The sequence below is a fragment of the Halyomorpha halys genome, unplaced genomic scaffold (genome assembly GCF_000696795.3).
Source record: "Halyomorpha halys isolate HHAL.00 unplaced genomic scaffold, Hhal_1.1 Scaffold354.1, whole genome shotgun sequence".
Lineage (NCBI taxonomy): Eukaryota > Metazoa > Arthropoda > Insecta > Hemiptera > Pentatomidae > Halyomorpha > Halyomorpha halys.
This window is the reverse complement of record NW_027111517.1, coordinates 772,825-799,799: the sequence shown is the minus strand read 5'-3', so window position 1 is coordinate 799,799 and position 26,975 is coordinate 772,825. Positions and strand designations below refer to the sequence as shown.

Below are 26,975 nucleotides of genomic sequence, written 5' to 3'. Positions count from 1 at the left end.
ATAAAAGATAGCTTGGGTTCAAATTAAAAACTTAAATATTAAATAGATAATAGAATTTTATTTAAATTTTATAACATAATAGACTCTTTTCTCAGGGCGGGTTTCCAGGCAATCAGAAACAGATGACAGTTTACTACTAATAACACTTAAACTTAATGAATAGCCATTTTACAAATACAATAAATTCCAGTTAGAAACAAAACTAACCAATCACACAATTTCCCTTGATGATCGATGATCCCTGCTATCTTCTTGTCTAAGATGCTATGTCCAACTCCTAACAATGGCTTCCAGTCCTTCCCGCTTCTCGCTGATGGACATCTTCTCACCAGGCCAGCCAAATCAAGAGTGCCCGTTTCCTCTCTTCTATCTTCAATTTTCACTGGTCAATTCAAAAATAATCGATTGTAGTACAATCGTTCTGCTTTATTTGCTATGATTTACGATGTATATAGTTTATTGATAATAATTATGTTCTTCTATGATTATTCTTTTTCTATAATTCTTGTATAGAAACAACAAAAGTTGAAAAATTTCAATCTATCTCAACACAAACAATTCAACGAACACTTCAGAAGGGCGCGCACCGCCATCTTCCTTATTTTAAACAATAAAAACTGGTTATCTTGCTTTATTTAAGATTTAAATAATATACTATATTCATTCACAATATATTATGTAATAATATATTATTGTACAGTTTAAACTAACTTGGAGCTACTTTGACCATAGTTGGTTATTTCGACCTAATCCAAAAAAAGTATCGGAAACATGGTAAAGTACCTCAGAACCTGGTGCTGGTGCAAGAATTATGTCTGAATTGTGAATCATTTCTACTTTTTTATGATATGAGACCTAAGTGTAACTTATAACCTTTTTTATGAGGGTCTAATAAATCCCCTGCTTTGTCCAAGTAACCCCAAGTTATGATAAATAAATTGTGCACAAAGAAATTCTCACTTCAGAGAAAACATACTTTGACTCTATTTGGTTATATTTTGTATACCCTACTAGCATTAATGATAAAATATTTAATTTATGTGTATTTTAATATTACCTTTTTAATTTCTAACTCACATTTTCTTTTCCTTTTAGGCTGGACCAGCTGGCTTCTTAAAAAATTTATTTTAATATAATTATTTATTTAGTTAAATTATAGTCTATTTTATTTTTATTATGTAAATAACAAATTGGCACTGCGTTCTTAATGTGCCAGAAAAGCAGTATTAAATATTGTATTAAGACATTTTAGAAAAGTAATTTTTTCTTCCTTTTATTTTTGTTTTTTTTTTTCTCTACAGTAGGTATAATTTTTTTGAGATATTTTGGTTCATTCTTTTTTTTTTTTTTTTTTTTTATTTTAAATATTACTACATCACCCACCTATCTGATGAGAGAGCAGTTGGAAAATAAAAATTTCAAAAACATCTTATGGATTATGAAAGTAGACTTCAGATCTATAAATTATCAGGTATGTTTGCTTCAAACAATTTGGAAAGCATTATTTTATAAAACTTAAAAAAAAAAAACTGATTAATATAAATTTTTTGTCCATACTATAATGTGTACATTTGATAGTGTTTTTAGAAGGAAGATGTTAGATAACTTTAGACTTAATAAATGTTTCTGACAACTGTAGAGAATTTATTATTTATGTGTTAAGAAGATTTATGAAGAGGTGCATACTAAAAAATAAAATAAAATATTGTAATCCATTTAATGATTGAATAATGCCTCAATGATAATTTCTCTAGTAAATTGATACTCACAGATAATTTCGAACAACTTTTGTTTTAATATAGATTTTTAAAATGAAACCGTGTCCAATAAAACTATAGTTAAAGTTACATTTGATTCAGGAAATAGGTATATTTGGGATATTCTAATTATAGTCTGACAACTATATTCTTGCAAAATCATTTAAGGATAAATAATATAAAAAATCATTTTGAAATAGAGAAGCTATATCTTTTTTAAAAATTAATAAAGTAAATTTGTTCTACTTCATAATATATACCAATATTTACAGGATGAAAGTGATATTTACTACTTATGTATTTGAGAATCAAGAAGAAAAATAGTCCTGAATAATGAAAATAATTATAAATATAGAAATCCAGGAATGAAGACTTCTCAGCATCTGTTAGTAGGAAAACCAAATGAGGTGACAACAAAAGACAGGATTCACATCCTGGCATGACATTATACTGGCAATAATGTGTTCCATAATGAGAGACTGAGGTGACAAAAGAAAGTTTGTGTGTTGTAGTTCGGTGGAAATGTACATAGAAATAAATAATAGAAAGAGGTATGGGTCCTGATCATTTGGTGGTTGATAATTTTAAAGTTTTGATGGAAAAGAAAAGGACTTGAGTGCCAAATTACTAGAAATGGAATAAAAAAGTAAAATTTGAAACCATAATGGATAAATCCGACGAAGTGATATAAGATAAATCCAACTTCAGTACTTTTATGTATTGGAAAAATGAGGTAAACTGGCCTAAAACCTCAGTCAATCTGCAATCAATAAGCAAATATTATTAAAAACCACCTTTCTGGATAACCCAGAAAAGTCATGAGTCATAAGAGCTATTTTAAAAATAAAAATAGAAAAAGGAATAAGCTGGGATCAAAATGTATAATTATGGAAACTTTGATCTTTGGAATTCAGCTGGTGGCATAGAAACTAAAGAGGTGCAGAAAAAAAAGAAGATTTACTATATTTCAAATTGATATATAGTTACTTCAAATATAGTAGGTAATGAAACAGAGACAGGCTTTTGATAAGTAATATTATGTGTAAGACAACATTGAAGAAAGGATCAAATCTTGATTCACAATAAATAACCACTCTACATCTGAAGGAGGAAAATCATACAAACAATGAAAATAAAATAATTCCTTTCACCCCTTAGCTTTCCAAGTGTTTGTTTTATGGTTTTGTAATTCTTCAATTTAATTTCCTTATGTAATTAATCCATTTCATCCCTTCTAATTTTATTTTCTCGAGGAAACAAATTAAAACTTTTAAAAAAAATTGTCATAATTCTTAATCTGGGAATTTTTTTTTTTTTAATATTAAGTTAATATCTGTTCAAGAAGAATGATTTTTTACTGATTACCTTGACAACGAAATCGGTTTTTATGTAAAATAAATAAATAACTGAAACATAAACAAAATTATTTTTATAAAAGCTTATCTAGCAATTGCTGGATTGACAATAGTTTCTCAAATAATCATATGTCACAATATTATAACAATCTCATTTGATTCAAATATCCAAAATATATTTTTTGAAAAATCTATAAATATTCTTTAATATGGACTTATATATTGTTTAATGAACTAGCTCCTTAAAAATCTTAAATATATATAGAAATATAGATAGGTATCACCAGGAGGGGCTCTTCAACCTCTTAGATATTTTAAAAAAATAAATAAAAAGAAGTAAAACAAGAAAAGAAAAGTTATAATTAATTTGTGACTTAGATGCCTTAAATTACTAATAATAATTAATATTCAACTTTGATTAATTAGATGTTTTTTAAACTTGTAGATGATACGTAAGTAGATATAGATATTGGGTGAAATGGGAGGTTTGCCTCCCCTAGTACCTGCTTGGCCCCTCTAGAACATTTGGTTTTAGCTACACATTAGCTATGCTTCTGTTTATGATACATTAGTTTCTTTAAATTATTTAAAATGGTGATGTCCAAAATCAATACAATGGAAATTGCGGATACTTTTAAAAGAAATTATAATTCATGTTCTTGTCATTTCATTTTTTTTATATTCTCTGGTTTTCACATAATGGGGCTTTTAAATACCAGTGAAAATTGAAAAAATATACTCTCTAAAAGCAATCAAATCTCCAGTTGTCCACGAGAACCGTCTGGATACAGACGGTTTCCATCCGAATACCATCGACTAATTCCATGCATAGGAAAAGAGGGCAGCATGTCCACAAGATCCAGTCATATCACCTGAATTAATTTGAAGGCATTCAAACAGCTGGTTTCAAAGAATTTTAAATTTAATGACAAAGTGCAGTACCTGAATCTCTTAAAATCATTTTATGTAACTTTAAGGAAGATTGGAAAGGTGCTTAATTTATAGAAATAAGGTAAACTTAGAATACACTGTTCTATGCATTTCTTTTGTGGGAAGTGTGTTGTGAAAATGTCACCATATAACCCAGGGGAAGTGACAAAGGGAATAATGAAGCACCATTAATTTTTTTAAGAAATAAGAGAACATTTTGAAAAGCTTGAATATGGAGGAGGAGAATGATATTTAAAACAACCAACCAGGTTCACCAAAGTGACCAAGGTTATGAAATTGTTCAACCACAAATGTATATTTTTCTATTGTATATTTTATTTGTTATTATGTATATTTTATTTGTATTATATAGATTTAATACTAATATATTCTGTAAATAATATAAAATAGATTAGTAAATAATGATATAATATAAAAATCTTTTCTTCTTCGACATTCATCTCCTTAATTAGCTATTTATACAAAACAACAATTATTCACTTAATTAATTTAATTAATTACTAATTATGGTATTCATAATTATTAACAGTCAATTAAAAATTCAGTTAGTGAAAAAAGATTGATATCAAGTGCTATTGTCCCTCCATAAAAGCATAAATAATATTTTTACAAGATATTGACCTGCTACATTTGTTAAAAATGGATCATTTTGAGAAAAGTTTAATATATCAAAAACTATTTGAGGAACAATTATTGAATGTATAATTATTTCAAGAAATAAATATAGGTAGTTATTTGATTGTGTTATAAATAAAGCTGTTTAAATTTAATTTAAAATATTTAACAATGTAAGAATAGCAGTTTCTGTGATATTTGATAAAATAAAACTATGAAATGGTTTAGTCTTAAGTTAAAACTACTAAGCATTGAACATGTTATTTGCTTTTAATACAAAAAAGCAGGCACATTTTTGTAAAAGTTTAATATATTTAACGTTAACATTGTTTTCCATAAAAAATATTAAATTTATTTTACTTGTATCAACATTTCTTCAATAATTGGAGGGTTCCTCAACTTAAATAGGGTACATGTTTATTTCAAAGATTTTTGTGAAACAACCTTTTGGGCCATATATTTGCTTTTAAAACTACAATTTCCATTTCAGCAGGTGCGACAATTTATGCCTTGGCAGTAAAGTATCTCAGTTTAAATGGGTTTCGACTTGACAGTAGTTTCACTACCACTATGTGCTGTCAACTATTATACCAGACCTTGTGTGACAGTACCGTCATGACAGTAAAACTACATGACAGAAACTGTCATACAATTTATATCATGGAAATGGCTACGGGAGTTGCTGCAATGGCTGTAAACTCTCCGCATGTAATGAAGTGTATCTCCAGTATTCGTAGATTTTACACATCTTAGAAATGTAGTTATGTCGGAAATAATTATTACATCTTTGTGAAATTATATATTTCAAAACTAAGAAGATAGTGAAATAGCAATTATCAGATAATCATTTCAGTAATATATTACTTCATTTCAATGAACAATTATTGAATGTATAAGTATTTCATGAAATAAATATAAGTAGCTTTTATTTTATTGTGATAATTTCATCATTATTATCATTCATTCATCAATGATTCATAAATAACAGTTATTCAATTTTTATACAATCAATGATAATAATATATGGGTCTTCCTCCAATTTAGGTGCTATTTCAGCAACAAAGCTTTTTAAGAATGATCTGTAACTATATGTGAGTAATTATATTTTTCTTTTATTATCCTCCTTGAGGCTAACATTTCCTTTTCATTATGAGGTTCTAATGATTAGTTTTTATCAAGTTAAAACATATATAATGCTCATTTTATCATTCCAGAGTCCTGTTACAAAGCTGAGGCTGAGACTTTACAAGTTAATAGTGACAGTTTCTCTTGTTATAAACCTAAAAAAAAAAACTTTTATCAGAAAAGTTAATGTTTAACTGTTTTTGATTGTTTAACAATTAAAAGTATACAAAATATCACAGCCATCCACTTAACCTGGAGGTGTTGACACAGTACTTCCCTTTAAATCAGACCTTGACCCCATTAATAGTTGAAAACTAATAAAAAAAAAGATTAATAATTAAATTTAAAAAATCTTAACTATTAAATGGATTCAACAATATTAATTATTTACTAAATGCATTTTAATACCAATAATATAGGTCAACAAACATATATTTTGTTGTGTGTTCATATTTTAATGATTAAATTTTTATTCTGCTTATCAAATGACAATAATAACCTTCATTATAAAAATTTAATAACAACCACTTTGACAATGTTTTTAATTTTTGAGTGTAATTATTTTTTTTAGTGTTCTATACACTCAGCTTTCATTTGATATTTATCCTTTTTATTAGAACTCAATAATTGAAAATTGAACAGTTGTTTTTTTTTTTTTTCAAATTTAACTTTTCAATATTTTTTGTAATCCACAATTTAAAAAAAAAAATTGAGCCTAAAGAGTAACTAAAAAGCTGAAATGAAAGCTAATTAAATTTGTTCTTTATGATTTTTCTCATAAAAACATTAGTTTTGATGATATTTCATAAAAAACTCAATTTGGTTTGAAATGATAGCAAATTTGAAAACTTTTTTCGACTTTGAAAACAAAATGACAAACCTTTCTGTTAGGTGCATATTTTTAGAGTTATTTAGTAACAACTGAGAAAGTGGTGCAGATTTTTCTTAAAATATTAAATATCATTTTAATTTCTATGAAAGAAAACTTTATCTGGTAAAAACATTTTTTATTTTATTATTTTCATGGAAGACAAATTTATACTTTCCTAATTGTACACTTCTAAATGTCTACTTATTATATCAAATGACAAATATACTCATGAAATAATGTATATACACAGAGTATTGCTGTGCCCTATCAAAACTCAAATCAAAATCTCAAAAAGTGTAGAGGTTATGGGGAATGAACATGCATATTGGGTATTGTGTATATAACTTACCAGAGGTTATTAGGATCAGTAAGATGTCACTCGGACCCTCAAAAAATTAGATAAAGATCTTTGATGCTTATATTTGACTTTGTTTATACATATTCAAAAAGTAGTGCTGTCATGATTTAATTTAATACTGGAATATATATTATGTGTAAAGAAACTGGGAATAATGCCTATTTCTTTTATTTATACAGTGAAACCTCTCTACAGCGGACAGCCACGGGTCCGACAGATTTGTCCGTTGCTGAAGAGTGTCCACTGAGAACGGCTGTACAAGTGCTTATTATAAAATGAATACGTACATGCAAGTATCAAAAAAGGTTTATTAATTTGAATGAATGAAGTTTATTAATATATTTATATACACATAATAATTTTTTTAATTTAATATGTATGTATTAACATATTTAGAAACTGAAAATAAAGGAATTTCTATAAAAACTGTTGAAAGATAAGGAGAACGAAATGTAAATACTTCTTGGAAAATGATGATCCTTTTTATATTCTCTCTTCAAAATATATCCCTTATTAGCCCAAAAATACCACATAGAAAATGAGAAATACTAATTTATTTGATGTGCTGAGACTGTTTTGAATTTAATTACTGAATGGTTGTTGTCTTCTGAAATTTATTTCACCGGTGGAAGATGACAACCTTCTTATATTAATTTAAAAATAACTTCATGATTTATACATATTTTTATCAAAATATAGAACCATTAATTTACAACATTTTGTAAGTGTCTGTTCAGAGGAGTAAATTTATCTTTTTCTAACAAAAATTTGTGTGGTCCATCGCAAATAGATTTAAATTCTTACACTTCCAGGTTGAAACATTTAAAAATTGTCCATAAGGTGAGGTATACGTTAAAGAGAGGTGTCCATTAGGAGAGGTTTCACTGTATAAAACTTTAAAGATCTATAAAATAGTTTATTAGTAAAAAAAAATAGATCCCAACTAATTTGTTCCCCAACTACTTATATCCTGATTGAAATATCTTCTAAATAATCATTTAGCAAAGTAAGATAAAAACTGAATTCTTCAATGGCTACATAAAAAAAAAAAAAAAAAAACCTTCCTTAAGCTACTGTCAAGGATGTTTAGCCATTTGAAAGAAAATATAAAATTACTTTTAATATTAATGTATCATAAAAATAATAATTCCTTCTATTTAAAACCAATGAAGTTTTATTATCATAATCATTTAAAATGTCAGAAGGTCTAAAACTACAATATTAAAAATAGATATAAATTTATACAAACAAATTGATTGTATGATTGCCTCAAAGAGAAAATAATGTTGATTTTTCCTACCCTTTTAGGAGTATATAAGTTTTACCAAATAAATAATAATATAGTCAAATATCCCTAAGTTTGTACTAAACTAATTCCTATACTCACAACTGAATATGTCCTGGATCAAAAGTAACTAACGAAGGTTTCAGTATTTTAAGTTGATATATGAAAATTAACTAAAATGGTTATAGTATTCACTTAATTCTATGCATTAGGAGTTTTAATTTGATTATCATGTTTTACAAGTTTTAAGAAAAAAATTACTAAGCAACAAAAAAGAAACATACTTATGAAATAATTCCAACTGTATATTCTTTTAATAGCTCATAATTCTAAGATGTTGGTGTCTATATATTATCTTTACTGATTATCACTACTATAAAACTGTACTAGAAATAAGATTTAATGTCTTCTGTAGCTTATGTTCTAAATATTATGATCTAAATAGTCGCCAATTACTTAATGAGAAAAAACAATTATCAGCTTATTACTAGAAGATTTTAAAACAAAACCTGAGTCTCTCAAACAATAGTAAATGTCTAAACAGTCCATGCTTTGCCAATTCAGGCATCTTCGGTACTGAACATTTTTTATGTATGTTGAACTGTTTTTAGTGATTTATTATGTCTTTTTGGTTTATGCTTTTCAGGCTGCTGAAGTGAGATGTGCTATCTCTGGTCTGCATTCTTGTGATTTTGAGGTTTTCAGTCCTGATGATGTCTGAATTGGCAAAATGATAGCTGGTTAGTTATTTACTGCTTTTTCAGAGACCTAAGATTTTGTTTTGGAATCTACCTATTAAACCTAAATGGAAGTCACTACCTTTTTTTAGTAAATACAAATATTGATAATGAATATATTACATAGTCTTGAATAAACCAAATATACATATATATAATGAATAAACTTAAAACATAAATATTATATTATACTGGCTAGGAAGGCATTTCAAGTTTAGGTATTTGATTAGGTATTTGAAATATTGTAAAAATTTAAAGTGACTAATAAAAATTAAAAAGAAAGTGAATGTAAAAATACAGTGTTTGATAAAAAGAAATGTCCATTCATTCATAATTGCTTAATAAAACTGATAATTTGTAAATTTGATAGTTTCCTTAAGAAGCCTTTAATAGGTTGTATTTATTGTTAGAAACTATCAATCAAAAAAATGCGGCAGCTAAATTGAATATTTTTGATCAATTGAATAATTAAGATAGAGTAATACAATAGGCAACATAATGCAAAATAAATAATACAGTAATATATTCTATAACAGGAGTGAAGGAAAATAAAAATAAACCATTAACCTAATAACAAAACTTGGAAATTTAATAATATAAAACTCATTAATTAATCAATTAAGAAAATTATTTACATGTCATATTGAATTATTAGATGAAAATACAATTTTTAATGTAAAGAGAGCTTTGCAATAAAAAAATAAATTGTTTTTATTATCATATATGTTTCTTGGTTAAAAAGTATTAACTATTCAATAGTGTTACTTAAAACTTCTCATTTTAATTTTATTTATTTATTGCTTGTTTTTAAGGTGGTGTGATGTTTTATTTTGTGACGAAGAATTAAGAGGACATTATTCATAACTGCCTTTTGTGATTAATGTTAAAATATTGCTGTCATAAAAATAATGTATATTTTATATTTTTATGAATGTACATCTAGAATACTGTGTGTATTGATGTATGTATGTGTGATTGTAGGTGTAAATAGTGTGTGTTTACGTGTGTGTATTCATGTAGCACTCAATCACACGCACACATTATAATTTGCTATATGCCTTTTAAACATATAATGCACCATTGTTGAAGTGTTCTTAATAAACATAAAATTGCTTCTTAATTTCTTTACAATGTAAATAATTTGGTTGTGCTCTCTCATGCTGGGACCTAGAATTTTCTTGCTTGAAGTATCTTGAAGCCAAAAATATTTCATTAAAACAGTGTTCATTAACATTATAAGGTTACGTACATTATTAAAGATGCTAGGTGCTGATTAAAAGCAATACATTATTATAATATAAAAAAAAAACAGATAGAAATGTTATATAAACTAAAATAGCTTTAAGCTCTGATATAATGGAAAGTATGTTTACTGTTTACTTAGAGTTGACAATAAATTGTATTGTAAACATTTCTCAAATTTAGCATTAATTCTTGTTTCATAAGTTTATTTCAAACAGACATATCTTATATTTTATACAAAATGTATATTAATATATAAATATATATATTGTTAAGACATTCTTATGTGTATTAACTGTTATTAATATGAAAAAGTAACAATTTATTAATCTATATTTAATAATAATTTTTTAGACTTAAACAATAATTCAACTCATTTTTCTAAAAGTAAAATGTCAAATAATATTTGTTTGCATTAAGTTGCTTTAAAGGCCATTATAAAAACTAAATAACTGCAGAAGATATATAAAAAGGCTGCTTTAAACTTTATACTTTTAGGTATAATTTTTAAAGAAATATAAACATTCATAGCAACTTCTGTTTTTAAATTACTACAAACCACAAATAAATTTGATTCATTATATTTTGTAAATACTTTTTAAAGCCATTAAGTTAAATGATTTAGAATTAAAAGCATATAACATTAATTTTTTTTTTGTGTTTTAATCTAATGCATCTTTTGTTAGAATTTATTAATAATTTAATTTTTTCCTTAGAAAACAATCATAGATAGTTTTATACTCTAAATAAAGAATATAATTCCATCCTCTTGAATATTCTTTTGTAAGTAACATAAAAGACTACTGAGGCTTCACTAATTCCAAAATCATATTTCACTGAAATTTCATCTTAATTATTTTATAATTTTATACAACAATGTATTTTGTATTAATTTATGTATTTATTAAGTCTTTATATTGCTTGAGGGAAGGAGGGGGCAAAAGCCAAATAATATAGTAGATTAAGCTTTTACCCTAAACTTTGGAATAAAACCAGTGTACAAAGAAATACTTTGAGGTGTCTTAAGAAAAAACAAACAAAAAATTTAATATATTTATGTAATAGGACCATCTCAAGATAAATAATGTTTACTTAGCATTATATGATGCATTGTGGTTTTATAAGCAGCATTTCAGCTGGTAGACCCTCATAATCACAAATTAATAAGTTGCTTAATGATTAACTTTTTAAATGAATTATTTTAACTCATATTGATTAATTAATTACTTATATGTCCATTAAAAACTAAATACACTGTTAATATTTTAATATATCAGTTAAATGATAGGAAAGTATTTATATGTATCGAAGTATTAATGAACAAGTTGTAAACTCAATACATTTGATTTTCAGAAGACAAAATGGAAAGGCTTAGAAAGTATGCAGTTTTTCATATTTTTTAAATAATTTTAAACTCAGTATTGTTATTTAAAAAAAAAAAATAATAATGCCATAAGTAACAGGGAATATTTAGGAACAATGGAAGATTCAGTGGTTGGTATGTAAGGTTTGAGTGAAAGCAAACAACATAGGTACGGATTAACTTGCTGAAACAGATGAAAAATATTTTTTAAAAAAATTGACAGTCCATTTTTGCATTTGGTATCAATACATCATATAAAAAAAGTGTTAACTTGTATTATATAGTGTTAATTACTTTTCACATATTAATAGCAGTTGAATAATTCATAGTTTTAAAGAATGTAAATAAATATAATTGGTTAAATAATTTATATAGTTGAAAGAGTTTCATATTTTGGAAATATGACAATATTTCATGGTTTTAACTCAATTTCTTTTTAAATACACAAAGTGGAATAAATAATTATAAATTAAAAGTTTAATACATGTTTCTTAAGTCTTAATCATATTTCGTTCACAAACTTTTGTAAAATTTCATTTCAGCAGCAATTATGTATAGATAATTGTGGAATTTGTAATCAGATATAAAAATTTAATTTAAAGGACTGTAAAAGTAGTGCTGATTTTTATATTTATTAAAAATTTACAAAAAAAAAACAAATTATTACAGAGAAAAGAATTCAGAGAAGCTGTTTCTAAAACCACAAGTTTATATGAATGTAATGTTTAATATGACATTGATATAGGCCTATTATTATTGAAATAACAGAACTATAAATAAATTTAAAACATTTGCTTTATGGAATTAATAATAGTCTGAGATTATGATGAAAAACTACAGTTTATTGTGAGAATTAAAAATATGCATTTATTGGGTGTAAGTGTGATTAAACCTTTTCTAGATAATTACTAATAAATAAAGAAAAAAAATGTGATCTTAAGCATTAGTGTTGAATACAATCAATAAACAATTACATACTATCTGTTTTGAAATACAAAATGTTATTGTGAAATCCGTATGTATATAGAATGATTGGAATATTCAGTGATCAAAAGATATCAGAACAGAATCATAGAAAAGAAATATGTAGTAGATTAAACCACTCTAATATTCATGAAATCCACAACAAGGAAATTGGCTGATATATTTTTCTGTTTGGTTTTAGAGACTATGTAAAAGGCATCGCTATTTAGTGACTAGACTGTAAGCCCTTAAAAATAGTATATATCTTCAAAAAACAAATGTATTGGCAATTGATAGTATTTATATTAATTGAAGTTTTTTTCCAAGATTATGTTTTTAGTTATAAAATTTACTTATCTTTCATGATCATATCATATTCACCTCTAAACGAAATTGGAGTGAGATTATATTTTTTATTCCATTTGTAATATTTTTATTTAGCTAAAAGTAAAATGATTCACTCAATAATATTGTAAAAACGTTTATAGGCTTGTAAAAATTCAATAAATATGAGCAGGAAACAAATACTTTATAACAATTTATATATAAGTTTAATATCAGTGAAGCATATGTATGTATGTATGTATGTATATATATATATATATATATATACATATACATATACTGTTATTTGTTATTTTAAAATAATTTATTACTCTAAGAAAATTGTCTCTGTATAATCTGTAAAATAAATTAAAACTGCCATCTTTTTATATGTTGTATTACTGATTTAACATTTAAATTCCCGAATCCCAAGTAGTTTAGGAGCAAACATTCTGTTCTGGGAGAGTTTTTTACGATCCCGAAACCAATTTGGGTCGATCGTTCACAATGTCTAGGGTGGAATTCCATGTACCATGGACTTTGAAGTGTTTGTAGAAGACAAAATTTTCTAGCAATAGTGTCAGACATATTTCATATGGATCAAAAGTTATTAATTATCCACGTTCTTTTAATTCATCTGGATGTGAGTTTGTTGGTCCTTTAAATAATTATTATTGTTTTTTACATTGGTAGATAAGCCCTATATCTGTACTTCAGTATGATGTGTACTCAGCGAGCTATTGATTCTTCCTGGCTAAAAAAAAAACCCAAAGTGAAATATTGAAATCAAATTATCAGTCATACTGTGCAGCTTTATAGCAACTTTTTCATATTTATGAACAAATAGTACAACTAATATATTGAAGTTGATAAATGCATTTTAAGTTAGTAAAAATTTCTCTAGTAAAAGTGTCAGAAAATCAACATTTTAGGTAACGCATGTCTGGAATGTTGCTATCAAAATTTGGGCCTGGAAATTTATTTTCTTCATCAGCCTATATCTCGAAAACTTAATTATGGATTTAAAAAATAAAAAATAGTTTTGAACATATATATTACTTATCAACCGATACCTCTCAGGAATGCACCTGATACTGAAACACAGTTTATAAACATTGTAATATGCTCTTTTTGAGTAAATAGTATATTTTGATGTATAAAGGGTTTTTAATATGTTTTATTTTATCTATCATTTTAATATTGTTCTTTTCTTTTGTTTATCCAAAAAGCAAGCTAACCAATATTCATTGTCCATAATAAATTCGTGATTCAAAACAAAACCAAGATGGCGGTACGTATCCTTCAGTCAATAAGTCCGTTGAATCAAGGCCATGTTGAGCAGATTCAAATATCATAAAAACTATTTTAACTCTTCCCATCATAATTGAAAATACAGTAAATTTAAGAAATAATAGAAGTCAAGAAATAGTGCTAAAGAATAATATTCAGAAAGTAAATCATTTGCAAAAATCCCTAACTGTTGTGCGACAATCGATGTTTACATGGAATATTGAGCCAGGTTTTGGTTTTTGGTAGGCATTCTTTGTTTGGGCGCGATGGGGAAATGAGGTTTCCAGGATGAGGAGGTCCTCACCAATTTCTGTCTAGCAAGGGTGGACATCTTGAAAAAAGGAGGACAACCAAGAGTCGCCCAAGAAGAAAAAGAAGCTCTGAGTTTAAATTGCCTGGTGAGAGGACGTCCGTCGGCTAGAAGCGAAAAAGATTGGAAGCCATTGTTGTGAGACATAGTTTTTTAGAGGGACTGGAAGCCATTTTTGACGGTAGGGCATAGCATTATAGAAAAGATGATACCAAGAATTATCAAAAGAAGATTGTGAAATTGGTTAGTTTTGTTATACCTAAAAATATATACATGTGTAAAATAGATATTAATTTAATTAAGTGTTAATAGTAAAAGTGTCTGTTTCTGATTGCCTAGAAATCCGCCCTGAGATTAAGAGTCTTTTATATTATAAAATTTAAATACATTTCTATTATCTATTTAATATTAAAGTTTTTAATTTGAACCCAAGATATCTTTTAGGTATCAGAATTTAAGTTAAAACTATTAAAATTCTTTTTATTTAAAATTAAATAAATTTTAAAATTATTACAACATATTATGAATTTCACACCCCTTAGAGTACGCCGATGACAAGTCCATCGCGACACACTTATAAAATAAAAAGTAGATCTTATGTATAAAAAGTTGGCCACCCCTGTACTACATTATAGTAATAGTTTATGTCATAAAATATACAGGGCCAAGTGGCCGAACTGAAAATATGAATTAAGGACCTCAAAACAATAAAAACATTTGCTCTGAAGGTATGTCTGCAAAGGCTTTGTTTAGGAGATATTCACACCTAAAGATTTTCATTGTTATGAATTATTTAGATTATACAAAATAAATAAAACTTATTTATTTGTTCCAACTACTTTATTAATTAAACGTAAACATTTAAATTCATATTAAATGTTGTTCAAAGTGATTTTCTTGAGCATTAAGACAGGCTCGGTATCTTTCTTCAACAGCAGCAGTGGCAGAACAGCACTGGATATGTTATTGTTTCACAAGATTCAATTATCCTTCGTCAGAAGGAATTAAGATCACTGACTGGCCTTGCATAGACTTTTTGTTTAATGTCACCCCAAACAAAAAAATCCAGTGGTGTTACGACTGGAGAGCGTTCGGGCCAAGCTGGTCCTGCATGGCCAATCCATTGATTGGGATAATTAACATTTAGCTATTGTTGTAGATCTCTTCCATAATGTGCAGGACAACCATCTAATTGAAGCCACATGTCTCTTCTCTGTTGTAGCGGAATATGTTCAACTAAATCATAGTAATCATTACTAAGAAATTCCAGAAATGTTCGCTTATTGAGTCGAGGCGGCAAGAAATGCGGACCTATTAAAATATTGTTTATTATCCCCAACCACAGCACTGAAACTGGTGCTGAAAATGATGCTTATGAATTGCATGGGGATTTTTCTGCGACCAGAGGTGATTATTTTTCTGATTGAAAATACCTCTTCATGTGAAGGTAGCTTCATCTGTTCAGAGAATGAAAGAATAAAATTGTGGATTATGCTCAACTTGATTAAAGTATCAATCTGAAAAATGTCTTCTTTGCTGAAAATCTTTCAGTAATTAATTTGGTACTAGTTGATAATGATATGGGTGAAGTCCATCTGCAATGAGAGTTCTGCTACTATAGTTGGTGTAATATTTAATTCAGTTCCAGCTCTTCATACACTGCCAAATGGATTATCCTCAAAATATTGTAATATGGTCACACTCCTTTCTTCATTTCGTAAAGGGGCAAAAATACCATCAGAACGTGGTATTATAGTAAATGTATCAGTTTCTCTAAGGCGTTGAAACTTGTAGCTAAAGATAGATTTGTTTGGTAATCTTCTATTCGGAAATTGCCTGGCATATTCATGACAGGCAGCATTAGCATTGCCATTGCAAAAGCTGTACAGAAACACCATGATAGACCACTTGGTCTTCAATACATACAGAGAAGAGTCAATGAAATCCATGCCCTCGAAAAGAACTGGCACATACAACCATTCTAGGAAAAGAACAGTGATACAATGTATATCGGAAACACTTCAATCTTCAATAAAATTATTATAATCTCATACCAAGACTAAATTAACAGCCTACTTATCCAAGAAGGCAATACAGCATACTACTGAAAGAAACAACTTTTATTTCTATTTTGGAGGGAAACAACAAGTCTTCAATGGTTATTGTAACATATGAGCTCAAAAACAATCTTAAGGAGGAATTTACTAAAATAATTTTTCATTATATACTACTCTGTCATTAGAACTTGATATTACTTACCAATACAAATGTCTCCATACTTGCTTTTATGTCTTCCAAGCAAGGGCTTGGCATAAAGGTATGCTGTGACAGAATATTTGTTATTGAAGTTAGTCAAAATCAAAGAATGATTAGTCTTGAAATATTCACTAATTCCCTGGGCCCAGAGAAAACTCAAGTATTACTAGGTCTACATCTATTTATTATGTGGAAGTGAAAACACCGGTAAATTAGAAAGAAGGTAAAAAATTCTTTTTGGAAAGTCTTCAATAAAGTAGATTACAACCAATCAATGCAGTAAGATTATAACATTCTAGAAGCTCTTACAAACTTGGAAGCTTGAAAAACTTTCTTAATAATACTAAAAGTGTGTTAATAATGTAAATGTGTGTCAACATCCACATTGTTAATGGAACTACTTTATTAATTAAATGTAAATATTAAGATTCATATTAAATGTTGTTCAAAGTGAAGGTAAATCCGCAAATGCTTTGTTTAGATGTATTAGATAGAATATTAATGGACCAAGTGGTCTGCGATGCATACAGAGAAGATTCATGATGACGATGCTGGCAAAGTCTTCATTATGACCTCATACTATATATTGTGGTTTCCCGTTAAATTTATCTGCAAGGTCATTACAGGTTTTAACAGTGTTTTTGTTCACATCTTTTACTTCTGCAATTCATCATTAGTTTCTTAGGAATTTCTACTACTTAAGAATGATTGGAAATGACAGGTGTGCTAGTGGCGGCATGATATCAGTAATTTTTTTCTCTGCTTCATCTGTAGGAGTGACTAGACCTACCAGTATTTTCATCAATATAGGTCATTAATTTATTGGCACAAAGTAAAATGTGCCATCTAAGGCAAACATTGTTAATGGAGCAGTAGAGAATTCATTAGTAACCCAGTGACTTTCAGATTGATAACAAATTCAAAATCTATTCTCTTTCTATATCAATTGTGACAAAATATATGTGGAATAAATACAATAAACTGTTTAATATATTTATAGCAAATAATCAGGACAATGAATATTATTGAACAGGGGGCAAATGTGACGCTTCATTTGGTCAGGTGCAACTCCTCATAAAATTTTAGTTTAAACTGTATAAGACAGTCCACATGTTGAAGTAGGTCATCCATCACAGTATATATTTTAAACACATTTTTATTATATTTAAATTTTGAAATATTGATGCTTATTTAATAATATTCAGTTACGCTTATATCTTATTTCCTATTAATATTTAGTTTAGTTTATAATAATCTTTATACTTATTAATTTCAGAGTTCGTCAACAATCGTTTCTGCTTGTCATTCAACTACTCTTGCAATTGTTGATGAGTCTGATGTATTTAATATATTTTTCTCCTTTTCACCCTCTTTCCTTATTCTTTCTTCCTTACATACGTTATTAAGTTATGTTCACCACATCAAATTATTGTCACTTGTATAGCTTTCTCCTTTTGACTTATACAACTTTATATTTTACTTTTTTCATTCTGTTATTTTACTTACATACTTAATTAATACATATATGTTGTCTTTCTCACTTTCTAGTAATTTGAATTTAAGAGAATTTTCATATATTTACTAAATGGATTTTCATATATATATGATTATCTTTTTCTCCCCTCTTTCATAATTAAAATATTACTATATTCTCATACTGCTTTTGTCTTATAATACTTACAATATACATTTTCTCCCAATACTACTTAGGTAACTATATTATTTGTTATCTTCTTATTATTCTGTTTTTACTTTTATTCATTGTTGTTTTTTTTGGTTTTTTTTTTTCTTGGCCCAATACAAAATTCTGGCTGAAACACTGGCCTTAGTAAAATATATTTTATTTATTGATATTCTTCACTGTCTGCACCCCCAACCAACTTCTCCTAACGTAATATCCACAATCAACAACTAACACATCATAATACGATTTTGAAATAAATATTTTCTTTTTCATATTTTTTATGTCTGTGGTAAAGTTCCAATATGTGGCATGTGAAAACATGTAATTACATTACATAAAGTTGAACTTGTGTTTTTAGAGCAAAAAAAAATTGTTGGCTCTCTTCGGCTTCATATGTAGCCTACTCCAGTCATATAATATAAATTTAGACCAATAAATATGTTCCTTGAATGTGAAGTGGGGTATAACTCACAAAGGGTTGAAGATATAAAAAATTTGATAAGGTTTAAATTTTTTTTTTAGCTCATACGCAACAGAAAATGTTTTAATCTTATTTTAATTATGAGTACGCTGGAAGCAGTTATTCTTGATGTAATAATTAGGTATAACTAGTGCTGGAAATTATTCAGATAATGTTTTATTAAATAATTATTTGAATAATTTTTCACTCATTAATGGTTATTATTCACAAATTACTTATTCTAAGAATAATTTATAATTGTATATGTTTAATGATCATTTGGTTTGTCATTCATTATTTTTGTTTATTACATGAGCAATCAATTTTCCTTTTACCAAGTTTAAAGATTTTTTTTTTTTAATATTTACTTATTGGTATTTACAACTGTACATTATAATACATTTAGTAAATCTGATCTAAGTTAAATTGGAGTGTTACAGGCGTGTAGAGAAACTACCCATTAGTAGCATTCTAATGACATTTTACATTAGCTGGTCTCGTGGCCATCTTCGTTTCAGGCACCTCAGAGGATTGTCAGGAATGGAAGAGGATGCAAGATTAGAAACTAGGGGGTTTGAGTGGTTAGAGGGTTTACAATGGAAGGAGTGATATCTGGTTCGGGCTAGATCAGTTACATAAGGAACATTAAGGTCTTTATGTATGATTTTATTTGTGACAAAGTAAGTAGCATTGAGAATTTTATGAAGGATTTTGGATTGTAAGGATTGAATACGAGAGGAATTCTAAGGTTTAGTGGAGCCCCAAAGCTCCAGATTGGCCATATTACAGTCATGTAGATCAGTCTTTTGTAATGTGTTGGAAGTTTAGACCGTTTGTCTAGTAAGTGCTGCAATAGTTCAAATCGACGTCCAGTTTCCTGTCTTTTCAGTCTTGTGTGAGGATTCCAGGTTAATCGTTTGTCCAAATGTAGTCCAAGGTAGCGGATCTGTTCGAAAGGGGTATGAGTAACATCATTAAATGAAACTGTAGGGCAGTCAGTAGGCTTACGACAAAGAGTAAAGGTGATTTGATGGGATTTGTTGGAATTTATCTTAATTCTCCAATTATGACACCATTCTTTGAGGGCTGTGATATGGGATTGGAGATTTTGGGATACGATTAATGGGTTATTATTAACAGCGAGCACACATGTGTCATCGGCATACGTGGTAAGGATAGTGTTAGGATTAGTTGGAATGTCAGCTGTATAGACGGTGTTGAGGATGGGACCAAGGATACTACCTTGAAGTTTTAAGATAAAGTGCTTTATTACTTTCATTATTTTTTTTATTCCTTTTACTTCATATAATAATTGGAACTTGTTTTAATTGGAAACTACAATATTATTTTACTCCACATTAAAGGAATGTGATTTATTAAAAAGGATTTGCTGCAATTTTATTCATAAGAATTTAAACCAAACACTACTAACTAATCTTGAATGAAATCAGTATATTATATCAAAATAATAAAACTGTCAAAACTGTTAATCATAGTAACTTAATTCAATTAAAAATGATTAAAACTAAAATAAGACCAATGAATTTATACTACAGTGCAAATATTACTACAATTAGTCATAGTAGATCCCTCCAGACTTAATGAGATACTTTTGCAATTCAAACATCAGGTGCTTGCAATAGATATTCGTAGGTAAGTTAATTATTTTAAAGAGTGCTAATAATAACAGATTCATCAACAGGCTGAATTTAAATCCAATACACGATTCATAATAACTGATTTAAACAACTATGATATATTTTTTTAAACCAAAACAAAAATATTTATATGTGTGTGTGTGTGTGTATTGCCAAGCTCAGCTCTTCTGTTATCTGTCTCTGTATTTTTTCCCTCTGAGTTCCAGGACATCTTCTGTTAGTTGGTTTACCCATAGATGGCAGGAGCTCTTTTCTTATTTGAATTGTTCTCATAAAATAAAATTTGGAATATACTTTCTTCCCTAAACAAAGTCCTTTAACCTTGGGATACTAATAGTAAGTTGAGATTTTAAAATATGTAAGTTGAATCGACTACCACACCAGAAAAATGGAATTTCATGTTGTGTATTCCAGGATAAAAAAAAACAACTTTAAAACTCACCATTAAACACTATAAATTTTATATAAAATAATGGTACTAAAAAATAATTAATCAAGAAATTCAAAAGATGTGAGTACTTGACCATATGATGATTTAAAACTACTTGATCATAAAAGAAATGAATTATTTAAAACAAATAAGAAATTGTTTAATGACTAGAACATCTGATAAAATCAAAGAAAAAATAGCTGAAATATAGAGCATTTACTTTGAGATGATATGAATCTAGCATTCTTATAAAATTATCGTTTTATAAGCCCCCGATAATCCTTGACAGTATTTCTATTTTTAACATCACCGAAAACATTTTGAAAGACTTTAATATATTAGAAATCAGAAACATTAAAATAAACTGATATAAGATCATGTGATCCTAAAATCTATAGCATTTTCATTTTCTATTAACTCTGATTTATTCAGGCTGGATTTGAATTGGCACCACTGAAGTTCAGAGGCTGATAAGACCAACACCTCAACTCCCTCGGCTAAAAACAGCCTGGAATTGCGGGAAATGCGCCAGGTAATAGAATTCAGGTCATAGCTTTGACATTTAAGATGGTTGTGTAATAGATGTAGGGCTTAATAATGAATGTATCCCAAAAATGTTAATAAACACTGAACCGACAGGCAAACATCTGAGGGGTATACCAAAGCGTAAGTGGGAGAATTGCGTGAAGACTGATCTTGTAGGATTAGGGTTGGACAGGTATCTTCCACTGGACAAATGTATGTAGACAATGATTGGTGGCATCAGCATCGAACCTTTAGGTTCACTAAGACCTTGTTATTGTTATTATTTTGTCAGAAGATAGTCCGATCGGCAGGAAAAAACTGAAAGGCAAGCTTTTTCACCTTCTACTGAACATATGACTAGAAACAGAACGTTTCAAATTTGTATATGTATATTTAAGTTAAATTACAATATAAGGTTCTTAAGGAAATTAAAAAAAAAAAATAGTCTTTCTAAGGTACATGCTTTGAAGTTGGTAAAATGTTATGGCGTAACGACCAACATTTTTGGTATGAAATTTGAAGTAGAATTTATGTTTCTTAAATCCTCAATATAAAATTTTTTTTTAAGAAAAAGGAAGTCCGATTCGAATTTTCATAAAAATAAAATATTTTACCTGCCCAAAATGTCATATTATTATAGTGGGCCATATGACAGTTCTAGCTGGACAAAATTATTTTATTACCAGTTTTCATGTTTTTGAGGCTGCTAATTAAAAAAAAAAGTTGTTTTAAAAATTCAAAAACCACTGGTTTTTTAAATACAGTATTAATATTGTAAATATAAGTGTATCCAAGAAATTTACAATTTCGCATGTGTAAGCAAAAATAGTAAAAAAATAAGCTGAAATTGAAAATAGACCATGCCTACAATAATCAAAATTGTAAATAGAATTTAAACACAACAGCCAAAATTGACAGGGCTAAAATAAAAAAAAATTTTACTTACTTTAACCAAGAAATTTAATACAGTGACTATGTGACTAATAATATAGTCGGTGCCAGGGAAAAGGTTGTTTATTTATGAAGTTTACCAGAAATTATTATACATAGAAGTATAAACCTTAAAAAAAACTGATTAGTGAAGTGCATGAATATAGAAAGAGAAGATTACCATATTATGGAGACCCAGGAGATTTTGGAAAAATTGTTAACAATTATAAATAAGTACGAAAATTTTAAGCATGTAAGAGAGTTAGCCAAACTAATTGTTAAAAAGATATTGATTTGAACATTGACGGGAGTCTGAAATGTCAACAAATTGAAAATTAAGGGATAGTAGAAGTTTTAGAGGAAATTTAATTTCCTGGAAATTTTTAAATACTAAACTTCATTTCATAACACATTATAAATAAATTTACTCCATAATTTCTTGTAACTTTGAATTCTATTATCTTAATACATTAGGATTACAAAGCCACCAAGAAGCAGGACTTTTGAAAATTTCAGCTAAATCAGAACATCAATAACGGAGATAACAACTAAGTATAATTTTGTTTCCTTGCAGTTTTATTAGTTCTATGATTTTCCCTTAGTTCCTTCAATTCAGAATTCACCATTTCTGTTTACCAATGTAAAGCTCAAGTTTACAAATTGTTATACTCTCATAGAGAAATATTTAAAATATGATAATAATCATTTTAATTGGTACATTGTTCAGAATGAAGAATTTTTCAATACAACTCATATTTCTGATTTTCATTTTTTTCTCTGAAAATGAGAATGATAAGCTAAAATAATAATGTAATTACAATGGTAAATTTTATAAGTTTTTTTTGTTTAAAATTATTGAAGAATTTTTAAACTGCTATTTCTTTCCAATATTAAAGGCGTGAAAAAGGAAAAAATATCAGAAATGAGTGGAAATACCTAGATCAAGCAAATAAAAGGTACAGCTCTAGGAGGACGCCAAGAGGAGTGGGGGTATGCTCCCGCTCCTTCTGTTCTAGGTACCAAACACAAGTGTCTCGGCCTTCAATTGTTATACCGTATTTTTCAGTTTAAGGTCATCCTATGCTACTGAAAATGAATCTGTTTGCGCAGGAATGTTTGTATTTGCTTGTGGTTAAGTGGCTATAATCTCGATTTTTTTTTTTAATTCACCTATATTAAAAAGACATTTTTTTAAAAGCCAAAATAATTACCAAAAAAATTTATTAAACCAATTAGCATGAATTTAATATGGTTCTAGAAGACGAATATGCTTACAGATTGGAAACTTATGATTCCATCTATGAGACTAAAATTAAATTTCCCCCGAAAGTAAAAAAAAAATTCACGAAAATTTGGTACATTTAATCTTAAGGAAAAAGTAGATAATGGACAAAAAGAGACAGAGAAAACATGGAACAATTAAATCATTTGAATTCAATAGCATGGAAATTAATTAATATATTTTGTATTAAACCTAACAAAGCACAATAGAATATATTGAAAAATAAGTAAAACTTAATAACTTGATTTGAAACAGAAGATTATATTATTAAATCATTTTGGTAGTAAGTTATCTATCTAAAAGAGGCACACTATTTTTAGGGAAAGTTTCCAATGAACTTCTCAACTTTATTTATATATCCTAAACCTTGAAACTGGAAAAACTGGAAAATGATAGATCTACTGAGCCCATATATTTTGTCCTTCTTCCTTTTTAGTTTGAGGTACATGGTAATGACACAATTTTTTTTTTTTTTACATGTTTGGGGTATAAGAGAAATCAAAATCAGTTCTAAAATTATTAATTGTTAACGCTTAAAAATTTTAATTTATTTTCATACTGGAAATTTTGAACAAAATCACATTATTAATAAATATTTACAAATTTATCAAGAAACTAAAGGTGGATTTGATAGTTCATCATCACTTTTACTTTCTAAAGAAAATGGTGGTATTCTACAGTCAAAGGTATAACCATCTTCTCTCTCCATACGGAAAGTTCCCCTGAAACAGTATAAAAATTAAACTAATAAAATTTGTTTCTATAATAAATTTCTGATTTAATCATATTCTATTTTACAAAATCTGAATCATAACATTGAAAAATTTAAAACTGAACTTCAGATGCAGTCTTGGAAAATATAATTTACTCAAAATTTCATAAAATGAAATTATTATTCATTCATAACCTATCCCCAAAGAAAATTTAAAAAAAAAGGTAACAATATGTAAAAAGTAATTAAGTAATACCAAGAAAAAGAAAAAAAAAAAAGATGGTTTGTTTCTTGACTTGATTAGAATCAGTCTACTTTTATTAATATAATCAGTAGTGTGCCAGGGGAGGGGGACAGGGAGCATCATGACTGCTACCTTATAAAAAACGTTATTCAGTGAAAAAACACTGAATAACTTGCAAATAAGTTACATGCTAATGATATCACTGTATTAATAGAAGGCAAATTTCCAGAGACTATCTCAGGATTGCTTTAGATATTAGAGGCTCTTCTGAATGGATGGTATTAAGAATATGATCTTGAAATAAATCCTCCAAAGGTCAGTCTTTGTGACTTCACAAACAGATGGAATACTGTAATCAGACTGCCAGATGTTTATCTTGGTGTTACCCTCATTTAATTTTATCTTTGCAAATTGAAGTGGCAACACCATGTTGAAAGGATCATTATGAAGGCACTAAGGTATCTCCAGGTATATAAGGGGCAATAGGTAAATTTGTTATACACGGCAGGGATAAGACATATTGTCCTATACGCTGCTATGTTGTGCCATGACTTATTATGTCTGGTGCCATGAGTACAACTTCTACTATAGCGATAGAAGTACTCTTAAATCTGACACCACTGCAGATTGAAACTCAAGTCGTTAGCTCTGCATGTAGGCTAGCAAAGTTAGGAACAAGATAATGGAACATGGAAGTTTGTTCAGGAGGATTGATGAAGATGAGGTTAGCTATACAATCTGATTTTCAGATCAAGAAATAAAGGGATATCTACTACAGAGTCAAGGTTGAAGGGATTAATCCACACAAACCATACAATGGGGTAAATTGTTATACGGATAGATCCTTAACGGAACAAATTTCTGGAGCAGGTAAATGGAGGATGGACAGACCCAGAGAGGGCATCTCATAATCTCTAGTTAGGCACACCTCGGTCTGAGTAATTATGTAACCTGTTCTAAATTGGTGAAAGAGAGCAAAATTAATTTGAACTCTCTTTCCTTAGCCAACAAGGTACAGGTCGAATGGGTGCCTAGATATACAGGCATTAAAGGCAACGAGAGAGCAGATTGCCATGGCAGGACACAGTCAGCTGAATAATCATCACTTAAATATGAGATTAACACAGTCACCAATCTACAGGTTCTGCAGAGAGAATCATGAGACTCCTTATCACACCATATGCAGATGTGATGCCTTGGCTAGGACACAAATTCCTCATTTTTGGACGAGTTCATATTGTGGTTCCCAAGCTTTGCTAAGGTAGCTAATTTTGCAAAGGTGCCTGGCCTGTTTTAAGTGTAAAGGATGGTGTACAATAGGGCCTAAGAAGCCAAACTGCACACATGCCAGAATAAAAAATATGTACTATATACATTAACTATCAGTATTGAAATTGGTTAAGAATAACGAGTAATAAAATTCAATATTTTCTAATGGTATTGATTAATTCAGAAATTCTTACCACATATGGCCACTGGGTGCTTGTAAACTCACATGACTACTATACTGAAAAGCAGGTAATGTTTTTGAGAGAACTGGTTCTTGACCAACAACTCCTCTTCCTCTCACAGTTTCAAGGGTTCCACTTAAACTAAAAATTCTCCAATGTCGTTCTCTTAATTGAACACTGGGTTCACCCAGATTTTCAATTCTAATGCAGTACCTCCACTAAAATAAATATTAAGACAGCAGAATAGTAAAACTGACAAAATATACTAAAACAATGTAAAATGCATGAGTGAAACTTTAATAATATTATTTGTATTCAAAACAACTTCTTTTATCTTCAATACAAAGAGTGGATAGCAAAATAGCTTGAAGAAATTCTCTGACTTTTTAATGTTTTTTCCATAACTAAATTACAAAATTTACTCAAATCTATAGTATTTTTTACCTCATTAGGTATGCATTAATTAATAATGATTATACATTATTCACCAATGTTTTCACTGATTAAATACACTTATCAGAAAACTTTATATTAATAACAGGACTTTTACATAGTTAACTATTGAACTCTGATGTTAGAAAAAATGCTCCTGCATAACATATTATTAATATTACACAATGATTTATTATTTCTGCAATAACCTTCTATAATACAGTTTTACACTCATGTATATGCCTGTAATAATTTCAATTTCAAACAAATAATTATTTTTTTTATTTTATTAATAATTTATTTATTGATATTTACAACTGTATACACATATATACAACAAGTAAATTTGCTGTAGGTGACATAGT

At 28.1% G+C, this 26,975-nt stretch overlaps 2 protein-coding genes across 16 annotated transcripts in view; one reads left to right on the top strand and one right to left on the bottom strand.

Annotated features, from left to right (window-relative positions):
• Positions 1–10,329, top strand: part of brp (bruchpilot) — a 201,069-nt gene extending 190,740 nt beyond the window's left edge. For 8 of the 11 annotated variants that reach the window (XM_067049578.1, XM_067049575.1, XM_067049576.1 and 5 more), the window contains 4 exons: positions 1,096–1,471; positions 7,212–7,321; positions 8,964–9,057; positions 9,867–10,329. In XM_067049578.1, coding sequence (XP_066905679.1) covers positions 1,096–1,131 — 36 coding nt within the window. In that variant the 3' untranslated portion in view covers positions 1,132–1,471; positions 7,212–7,321; positions 8,964–9,057; positions 9,867–10,329. The remainder of the gene's footprint in view (positions 1–1,095; positions 1,472–7,211; positions 7,322–8,963; positions 9,058–9,866) is intronic. The other 3 variants (XM_067049572.1, XM_067049571.1, XM_067049573.1) reach the window with 3 other exon arrangements.
• POLDIP2 (DNA polymerase delta interacting protein 2) overlaps positions 5,688–26,975 on the bottom strand; it is a 65,758-nt gene continuing 44,470 nt past the window's right edge. Inside the window, exons 7-9 of one of the 5 annotated variants that reach the window (XM_067049582.1) lie at positions 26,191–26,396; positions 24,372–24,493; positions 5,688–5,958 (exon numbers count right to left, since the gene is read on the bottom strand). In XM_067049582.1, the coding sequence (XP_066905683.1) occupies positions 24,379–24,493; positions 26,191–26,396 (321 nt within the window). In that variant the 3' untranslated portion in view covers positions 5,688–5,958; positions 24,372–24,378. Of the gene's footprint in view, positions 5,959–24,024; positions 24,494–26,190; positions 26,397–26,975 lie in introns of those variants that run through there. The other 4 variants (XM_067049584.1, XM_067049583.1, XM_067049585.1 and 1 more) reach the window with 4 other exon arrangements.